The sequence below is a fragment of the Trachurus japonicus genome, chromosome 11 (assembly GCF_045865225.1).
Source record: "Trachurus japonicus isolate A0001 chromosome 11, Traja_1.0".
Classification (NCBI taxonomy): Eukaryota; Metazoa; Chordata; class Actinopteri; order Carangiformes; family Carangidae; genus Trachurus; species Trachurus japonicus.
Genome location: NC_140917.1, coordinates 7,876,592 through 7,887,273, shown reverse-complemented (window position 1 = coordinate 7,887,273; position 10,682 = coordinate 7,876,592). Strand labels below are relative to the sequence as shown.

General features: G+C 43.4%; 1 protein-coding gene across 1 annotated transcript in view; it reads right to left on the bottom strand.

Moving 5' to 3' along the window:
• Positions 1–313: 313 nt before the first annotated feature.
• The window catches only part of LOC146978109 (voltage-dependent calcium channel gamma-7 subunit-like), a 37,810-nt gene continuing 27,441 nt past the window's right edge, over positions 314–10,682 (bottom strand). The window contains exons 5-6 of the mRNA XM_085790832.1: positions 5,075–5,220; positions 314–904 (exon numbers count right to left, since the gene is read on the bottom strand). Of these exons, the coding sequence (XP_085646958.1) occupies positions 314–904; positions 5,075–5,220 (737 nt within the window). The remainder of the gene's footprint in view (positions 905–5,074; positions 5,221–10,682) is intronic.

Genomic DNA, 10,682 nt, shown 5'->3' with positions numbered 1-10,682 from the left:
TGCTATGACAGTTTATTTTCTTTATGTCAAGTTGTCAGAACAAAAACATCTCAAATAATGTCAACTTTGCATTAAAAGTAACATAATAACTTACCGAATGACACTTAACGACAGCTGTCATAAGTATTCATTGATGTTTATGACAGCTGTTATGCCATGGTTATGACAGTGTTATGTCAATATTATGAATACCTATTCAAGTAAAGTGTTACCGATTTGTGTTTGTGTGTGTGTTTTCTTGTGATGTATAAGAGCTGTGACAGAGCTGATCTAACACCCCTCCCCCCCCTTTCCCCTGCGTATGTACAGTAGCCTAGCATGGCGAGGCGCTCATTCGCATGTGTGTGTGATAGCGGGGAGGAGGAACGGCGGACGGCGGCGCCGCCATGGGCAGGGACTGAGGTGGAGGCCCGCTCGGGTGGGGGTGGGGGTGGGGGTTGTGGTGGGACTGAGGGTGACCGTGACCGTGGGTGTGGGCGTGGGCGTGGGCGTGGGAGCCCCTGGGTAGGGTGGAGGTGGCGGCCGGGTGCAGGGGGTGTGGGTAGGAGGAGGAGGTGGAGGAGGAGGAGGCCGGCTGCAGCTGGTAGCTGGCGGCCGACGACGGCCCCGAGGAGGAGGGGGTCGGCTGGGAGCTGCTGCCCCCCTTGTTGCCCCCCTGCTGCTGCTGCTGCTGCTGCTGCTGCTGGGGGGGCGGGGTCTGGTTGAGCTGGATGGAGATGTCGGAGGAGACGTCGGAGGCGCTGCGGCCGCGCTGAGGCGGAGGCCAGGAGTCCGGGTGGAGGAACTGGCCGCTGTAGTCGCTGCAGTCGGACATGCGGGGGCGGTAGAGGGCGGGGTGGGGCCGGTAGAGCTCCTCCTCGGCGTAGCGCTTCATGAAGAGGTAGACCGACATCACTCCTGCACCCTGGGGTGGAGACACACACAGATCACACTTTTATACACCAGGCAAGGCAAGGCAAGGCAAGGCAATTTTATTTGTATAGCCCGTTTTTACAAACAGTTTGTCTCAAAGGGCTTTACATGGCATCATAACAACATCCTCTGCCCTTAGACCCTCACATCGACTGAGGAAAAACTCCATGGAAACCCTTTTAACAGGGAAAAAACCGAGAAACCTCAGGGTGAGCAACAGAGGAGGGATCCCTCACCCAGGACGGACAGACAAGCAATAGACGTTGTTACAGACAAGAAAACAATCTATAACAGAGAATGTGGGAAACATGGAAATGTTAACAACAGCTGAAGAAGGAACAGGTGAGTGAGGTCACAGCTACGACAAGCCACACCTGGCTGCACACAGATGTTATGCTGATGAGGAAGCTGCAGCAGAGGGAGAGGTAAAAGACACAGGAAGTAACTTCTGCTGTGCATTCAAAATAGTAACTTTATTTCATTTAATCTTATTAATGTGTTGTAAGCTTGTACTGTTTCAGATGCAAGCAAATGTTTCCTCAATGAGTTTTTGTAAATTGAATGTGTATTTCAAATTGAAATGTACGGTAAATTGTAATGTGAAATAAAGTTATGAAAAAAAAAAATCAAAACGGTAACAGAGGACCGTGTTTATGATGGAGTTTGCTGTTCTCATATTGGATTTCTTCCAACTTTCAGGACTTTTCCTCTCCAAAACAAAGTCACAACTGGATTAAACCCAATAGAAAGACAATCCAATGCTCAAAGCACTAAAGATGCACATGTCCAACATAAAAATCCTTTATCCAGTTAAAACGCAACGTTGAAAACCATCAAGTCTTAAAGAATTTAACTGAAAACAGCATCATGATTAAGGCGGGCCCATTATTAATTGGAAGCAACACGATCCACAGGCCAGTGGGTGTTAAAGGGGTTAAAATGAAATATTTCTGGGGCGGTGCGTGGCGCAGTGGTTAAAGCGGCCGCCCCATGTAGAGGCTACAGTCCTCAACGCAGGCATCCCCGGTTCAAATCCCGCATCGGGCGGACCTTTCCTGCATGTCGTTCCCCCTCTCTCTGCCTCCCCCTTTCCTCATCATCTCTACTGTCATCACTATCAAATAAAGGCAAAAAAGCTGAAAAATATACTTAAAAAAAGAAAAGAAATATTTCTCAAGTTTTGAGAAATGCTGGAAACATGTGTGATAATATAATCAATCAATCAATCAAATTTTATTTATATAGCACCTGTAAAAGCAAATAAATGCTGTTCAAAGTGCTTTACATTTTGATTGAAAAAGTATATATACTGTATATAAGAAGTGAAACAAGAAGAATGACATGGAGACTAATGCACGAAGATTAAAAACAACAATAAAATATAGCAATAGTAAAAAAATAGAATAAAATAAAAACCCAATAAAATATGATAAAATATAAAACAAAACAAAAAAAACACAATAAAATGTAATAAAATAGAATAAAATGCAGGATAGAAATATAGGACAAAATATAAAAACACTACATAAGACCACAACTTAAAACTCTAAATTGAAATCCAAGTGTCTGACTTTTTTGTGTCATATTATAATTTGAAAACCAGTGGAGGGCAGTAAAAACCTCTGAGGGTCTTATGTTGCTCTTTAACAATAAGAAGAAATAAAAACCTGTATGAGAATTTACATGAAGGATGAAGAAAAGCAACTCATAACGGTGCGGATCTGGATCCAAACAGCTTCAAACAAATAAATAAGTCGATAAACATTTCTAAACAAGAGGAGTGGAGCGTGAGGTCTGAGCTCCCCATGGGTGCTTTCTGCGTTTTATGACCGAGTTTATGAATTGAACGGATATTTGGCTTCATTCCTCTGGTGCTTTATGACTCACTCCTGTAGCTGCTTTACATTTAACAGACTCGCTTTTATTGTCATGCATCGATTTTATGTTCTCTATGTAAATGAGCGTGTTGACATCGCACTGGGAAGCAGCATCAACCCCCAAACACACACACGCACACACACACAAGGCGTCTTCTTAACATTCAGATTATTAGTTATTGGGCCTATTTTGCTCCTGTTATAGCTCCTGATAGACACTGTCACGTCAGTCATGTCATGAAAGCTGAACATCAGAGTAACGGCACGAATCAAAATGAGAGTTTTCAGCAAATTCCCTGATGCACAGAGCTTTTATGAAACACCAGAATCAGCATCATCCCTCTCTGTGAGAGAGAGGGAGAAAAAAAACTCAATAAATTCATGATAATTTTGCAGAGAGTTGACAAAAAGGCTCAGCGCGCCTCGGCGGAACGAACCATTATCAAAAATGTATTCATGTTTTTCACCCGCGCATCCGCCGAGAATTCACAGCTCATTCACTATTCATCCGCAACATCATCGCTACAACAGCCCTGAAACTTAGAATGCAGATGTGTGTGTGTGTGTGTTTAGGAGAAAGAAGCAGTGTGTTTTAAATGTTTGTGAAAAATCCTGTGTTTTGCAGCAGAGTAGAGAGAGAAGAATAAGAAGAAGGTAAGAGAGTGAAGGAGATAAAAAACCCAGTGTGAAGGAAGACAGGAGGTAGAATAAATGAAAGGATGAGACAGAACAGAGGTGACAAAAGAGAAAGAAGACAAATAAATTATGAAAATCTGTTATTTTATTTTGACAGAGCCACAGCTTTTTAAAATAAAATATATAAGATAAATCATAAAGTAGCCTAGAAGTGTCCATTTTCATCCTGAGGAAGAAAATGAAAAGAAAGAAAGAAAGAAAGAAAGAAAGAGATCAAAAATGGGATGACAGCGGACTGGAGAAGGAAACCTGGAAGAACAAGAAGAAAAAAGAGAGATAGAGAAAGAAATGAGAGAACAATAACGATGAGAGAAGATGAGGAGAAGAGAAAAAACAAGAAAAAGAGAAGAGCAATGTATGAAAAGATGAAGAGAAGGGAACGGAGAAGAAGCTGGCAAGAGAAGAAGAAGACCAGAGGAGGTGGAGGAGAAAAGAGGGAAAGTGGGATTATATATTAGAAGATAAAAGACAAGAAGAGGAGGAAGAGAGGGAAAAGTGGGCTTGATCGAGGCGGAGGAGAGGAGAGGAGAGGAGGAAGACGATGATAAAGTGGGAGAGGAGGGAAAGACAAAAGAGGAGATGAGATGAAAGGGAAGGAGGCGAGAGGAGGAGGAGGAGGAATAGGAGGAGGAGAGCGGAGGAGATAAGAGAAGAGGAGAAGGAGAGAGGGGAGGGGATTAAAGAGCTGCAGATAAAAGAGGAGGAAGAGACCAGATAAAAGTGGAGGACAGAGAGAGAGAGAGAGGGATGATGAGGAGGAGGAAAGTGATGGAGAGGAAGATAGAGGAGGAGCAGGAGAACCCCCTCTCTCCCCCTCCTCCCTCATCCCCCCTTCCTCCCCCAGTGAGGAGGAATATTCAGATGCACATGAAGCTGCTGCTGCTGCTGCTGCTGCCCTCAAGTATTCAAGCTATTAACATTTATGAATATTGATGCAGGCAGGATGACGGCTCCTACGCAGCCACTGTGTAAACGTGTGTGTGTGTGTGTGTGCGTGTGTGTGTGTGTGTGTGTGTGCGTGTGTGTGTGTGTGTGTGTGTGAATAGGTCTGCATTTCAGTTAGCTACAAGCAGTTTGTGTGTTTTCGTGTGTTTTTTCTTAGTGCACATGGTTGAATGTGTTTAGCTAAATGGCTGTTGGTCGACGTCCAAGACAGATTTTTTCAAAGCCAAACATGTGTGTTGTTGTGCACGCATGTGTGTGTGTGTATGTGTGTGTGTGTGTTTGTGTGTGTGTCTGTGCACATTAAATCCTTTATCAGTTACGTAGCATCAGTAAATGTTAAGCATCAGGACGCATTAGTGTCACTGTGCAACTGCTCAGTGTGTATTGTTGTGTTTACTTGGGTGCATCATCTGCAGTGTGTGTGTGTGTGTGTGTGTGTGTGTGTGTGTGTGTGTTGTCCACATGCATATCCATAGTGATCACTTGTATGCATGCTCCTGCTGTCTGTCTGTGTGCATTACAACTCGCTGCTTAAGCACATGCAGGTTCCCCACATGTTCATGCATGGTTACCTACTGTACTGTATGTGTGCTACAGTAGTGTGTGTGTGTGTGTGTGTGTGTGTGTGTGTGTGTGTAGTTCACCTCTTTGAGCAGGAAGGAGGAGGCTGCGAAGGCGAAGGACCAGCCGTAGCGGTAGTGGAAGAACTGCTCCGGTTCTCTGGGTCGGTTCATCACCTCGTCGTTAATACTGGAGATGTACAAGACCAGACCCACCACCAGACTGAGACCTGTGGGCGCGCACACACACACACACACACACACACACACACACACACACACATGCACACACATACATACACACACACAGAGAGAAATCGTACCTGTTAGTCTCCATAAACCATGTCTCATGAATTCAATCACATGATAAATCTGACACCAGCTCCCCCAGCGTCAACATGAATGCTAACGCTTGAGTCTTTCTGCCATGACACTTGGTCGCTATGGAAACCATCCAACCTACTGTGTTTGTAAAACCTCCTTTGGGGTGAGGAGGACTCTTGGATACTAAAAAAACAAACAAACAAAAGAACTATTGGATACTAAAAGATCTTGGTAAGATGATGTTTTACACTAAATCACCAACTCTTTCTGGTGCAACCAGGGGATAAAGAGCAGATACAGATGTTTCTATCAAGAAGTAAAGTGGTTGTGGCTAGATGGAGAACATGATCCGCAGGAAGTGACGTTGAACCTCACCAAAAATCGTCAAGAACTCCCGACTGGTTAAGTTTAATAAATCTGACATGTACAGGCTGACAGGTGTAAAATAGGGGAAAAAAACTAAAAGTAAGTGAATCCATTGGTTAAGTTTAGGCACAGATAAGTAGCCTAAAGTTAGCATGTTGTCTATGACGTCACTTCCTTCAGATCATATATACTCCATCTAGCAACAACCAGGTAAAGCGTCAGGCTGGAGATGAACGCCTGCTAAAGACCAACGAAGACGAAGACACTGAGGCCTCAGTCGACTGACGAGCAGCAGAGTCTAACCCTGTAATACTAATCCCATCTGAATGGGCCTGTACTCTATTTGTATGTTAGTGTGTGTGTGTGTGTGTGTGTGTGTGTGTGTGTGTGTAGCTGTAATAGCTAATGATAACGTGTCCTGGTTGTACTGTAAATAGGCTGAGAAAGTCCCAACAACAGGCTGCGCTGTGGTAAAGAGATAAACAAGGACGCACACACACACACACACACACACACACGGAGTGAATCCTCATTAAGAGTGTGTCAGTGCCTCCTCCCTGTTGACAGACTAACCACTGCAGCTGACCTCCAAAATCCTCCAGCACTGAGGCGGTGACACACTAAAACACAGCAGAGATGTTTGAAAGCACCAATGATATTACAACACACACACACACACACACACACACACACACACACACACACAACAACGACACAAATACATAAACAGTGGCCGGGCCGACACACACACACACACGGACGGACTTCTACAAAACGTGTTGAGCTGGTTTAAGCCTCTGCGTCAGGCTGCAGCAGAAGCTCCATGTCGCTCTGCAAAGCTGATGTTGCTCCTCCTTAGAAATGTAGCAACATGTCTGGGTCACTGAGATACGACCATGGAGACCACAAGGACTTGCTGCGTTCAAAACAACTCGGAAGTCCGAAAAAAACAAACGAGCTCCGAGTTGTCAAAAACAAATGGAACGGAGTCGAACTCGGAAATTACAGGTCGGAAACTCGGGTATCATTTCAGAGCTCAGACTTTCCGACTTGACGTCACAACAACATCAAAACATGGTGGACCTCGTCTTAAACGGTTAGAATTTAGAAATGTATTTGTAGTGTAGTGAAGTTTTAATGCATATTTTTTGAAATTGTTCCGCCGGTCAGTGCAAATGACGAGAGATTTGCACTGACACAGGAAGAGCAGTGAACCGAGACACCGGGAGCTTCCGCTACAAACAAGCTTAAAACATACTCTGAAAATTCTCACAGCTCTTAGTTGACAAGAGGATGGGTAGATAATGAGTGAAATTTGAATTTGGGGTGAACTATCCCTTTATGGAAGAAAAATAGCCCAAAATCTCAAAATTGATCAGTGCATGAAAAAACAGTGTTTTTGCCTGTAGTGTCTTGCCTTAAAGCAGAAGTAAGTGATATATTTGTGTTAATATAAGTCTTAAATAGTTATATCTTCCGACAGCAATCACTTACATAGAGTGTTTGGTCTGAAACACGGGTCTCTCAGTCCCTCTGCTCTGCTCTGAGCCGAGGAGAAAACATTTATCGTATCCTACAGTTTTTATCCAATGAGGAGAGAGAACGGCATGCAGGGCTGTGTGTGCAGCCAAGGGACGCCGTGAATGTGGTGACGTAGGGACGAGGACTGTTATGGTGCGTTCAAGGAAACTCGTATTTTTCCGACCGTGAAGTTGTACCAGTTCGATCTGGTACGAGTTCACCGGTCGGAAGTTACGAGTGGCCGTTATAGTGACTTTCACCGGTAAAACAGGTCGGAGAAACACGAGTGGGTTGCCTGGAACGCTACAAAGTCGTAAGTTGTGACTTGAAGCTGTAATTTACGATTTCAAAAGCCTGCCTGGAACGCAGCATTAGCGAAAACGACCGGACCACTTAGGCTACTTCTGCTTTAAGGTCCACATTGTAGGTGATGTTAAACTATAGGCGAAGAAATTCTAACATGCTAGACCTTCCATTGGGAGGTCGTGGAGCGTCGTGGAGCATCGTAGAGCGTATAGAGGCAAAAATTGCACATTCATGTTCGGGCCCGACACTGGAAATCCGATGGCAATGACAAAATCGTGTGAAGATCGGCCTGAATGTGTGTAGTCTGATCCAGCCTTTAGTTGGTCTGGATGTGACTGTGGTTCCTCTCAGACCAGATCGGCTGTCGGTTCAGGGTCTAGCTGCATCCTTCTCCTAGAAGAAGGACGTGGTTGAATCCAGAATGAGACGATGTGACCACAGAGGAGTTTCACTTTGCGCCCCCCTCCAGCTGTTCCTGCCTCTACCACTCCAGCTCCTGTTGCCTAGCAACCTTTGACCAAAACTTTAAGGCCTGTGGTTTTAACACTCGCTGTCACACTGAGCTGCACTGCAACCCAGTCCTCAGGTTCTCTGTCAGCGCTTGTTTTTTGTTCCGCAGGAGCACAACGAATCTCTCAGGATATATCGGGTCACAGAGGGCCCACCTGTCGGACTCTTGGGTTTCCCAGGATGCATTTCTAGAATATGAATCTTTTTTTTTTACCTCACTGCTGCTGCTGCCGCTGCTGTTGTTGTTCTGTATTCTGAGCTGAATGTAAACACGGTAACTAAACGACTCCCTGGCAATTATCTCCACTCTCGATAGCTGGTGGTGCAGCGGTGACGGCCATGGTTGCTGCTGTTGTTTTCTATGACAATCAGGTAAATCATGTTTTTAAGAACTGTCGCTGTATTGAAGGTATGTAGATATGGACGTTGTGAAGGAGGCTGCAGGAAGAAGGTGGATTTGACAGGTCAGGAACAAGCCTGGTGTTGTAATGGGGGGCAATTATCAATGGATAAACATTCAGCAGCAAACAATGCATTGATTTCTAGGGTATTGCATTTATGACAGGAGCTAGAACATCTTCAAGAAAGTTGCAATGATGCAGCAAATCATGAGGAACAGATCACTGGACAACTACCAACATTTAGGAGTTCAACACCAGATGAAATGATACAGGCTTTAAAGTGGGTTATATACCGTTTTATCACCTAACCCAAGCAGCCCTTCCTCATAGAGATGCACAAATCTACAGTAGTCTTCCAACCTTCAGTGGTCGTATTTCAGCACAGTGCACATGAATTGTGAGGGAAGGTTATGGGTTTCTGAGCCCCATGGTGTTGAACCACCAGTAAACTGAGTGAACATTTCATAAAGCTTTACACTCGAAAAGTTTATTCCAAACATACGGAAATGTCTGCAGACATGATCGACATAAAAACTTGTAGGAAGACGATCTGATTCCTGTTTTATTTTTTTAGAGGCTTCGTCTGAAAACAGATTTTTAGCAGAGCACCATCTGGTCCTGATTGGAAAATACCTGTTCAGCAGTGAGATGGTTTTTGGTGTGACAGCTGTGCAGAATGGGACTAATCAAAGCAGGAGAGGCGTGGTCCTTCAGGAAACTCACTGCAGCAGAGCCAAGGGTTGGTTTTTTTTTCTTTTTCTTTTTTTTGTTTGTTTGAAATGATGGCACAGACATTTTCCTGTGAGCTCAGTGCTTTTGTTTACCTCCAGTTTTGATGTACAGCTGCAGTTTACACAATCTCACTGTTTTATGCGGAAGCTGAAAAATTGTTTTCGATGTAAAATGTGTTTTTGATGTGGCCTGCCTTTATTTGACTTGACAGGAAAATGGCTGGACAACACAAAGAGTGAGAGAAACCTCTGGTTCCTGGTTTCTCTGTTTGTATCAAGTCACATTCAATTATATATCAATTATTTACATTGAACATACATGGAAAAAGGGCAGTGGAAATAATGAAAGGTTGCACACAGAAAAACAACATGAGGAATAAGTGAAATGTAAATTATTTAGGTATAAACAGAAAAATCGGAAAGGTGTAATTCCAGTGTTTGACCATGAGATGGCAGTGTTGTGACTGGATGCTCAGCTCGGTGGCAGCAGCCTCCTAGCCATGTTGTGTATGAACACACACACAACCACACACACACACACAGAAAGAGAGAGAGAGAGAGAGAGAGAGAGAGGGAGAAAAAGAGAGAGAACGAGTGGAGAGAGATGACTGGAGGAAGGACAGACAGGAGGAAACAGCTGGTCCACAGCCACCATGTTATAACCTCGGGGCGCGCTCTGACGGGCAGTTTTCATGACAAAAATATACACAAAGGCCGAGTGAGACGGGCAGTGCAGTTCAGTTCCTGCTGCAAAAAAAAAAAAAAAAAATCATGTGTCATGATTTTGAAGCTGCAGCAACAAATTCCTGTGTTTTCCACCGACTCCCCTGCTGCGGGAGAAATAATTGCCTTTGAAAGACAAACAACGCTTTTTAAAATACAATATTGGAATAAACATCATTGTTGTCATTTATGTAGTTATCTCAGAGGTGAAAATGAAGTCCATCGATTTCTGTGCTCAGTGAACTGTCAGACAGAAATATCTCATTCTGTCTGACGGAGAAGAGGTTTTTATTTTCATCTCAGGAGGCGCTGAGCGATTACTGGTGCTGAAGTTACTTCAAAAGACATGACAGAAAAAAGCCATGTAGGTAAAGGCTACTGTTTGATTCTCTCAGTGTTTCCTTAAAAACAAACAATAAAACAATAATGCTCTCATTCCAATCATTCATATATTGTAAAATCTGTGCAATTTCTAAATAGACTATACAAGCCTTTAAAATGTGAATCATTTAAAAAAAAAACTCCTACCGTTACATTTTTATATCTGAAAAGATCATTTTCCTATTTAATGTTATGTGTTAAGAATGTCCCATAAACACATCTGATTGCATGAAATCCATATTTTGGAACATGTCCTAAATGTTTTGCACTGAACTATATAGGCTATTTTATACATTTAATGAACAATATTGATAATATCATGGCTACATAGGCTACATAATTGCACATTAATAACATAGCACTGACACAAAAATTACATTAATTGAAATATAGTTAATTAACATCTAATTTGATAGTGTGTGTGTTCAT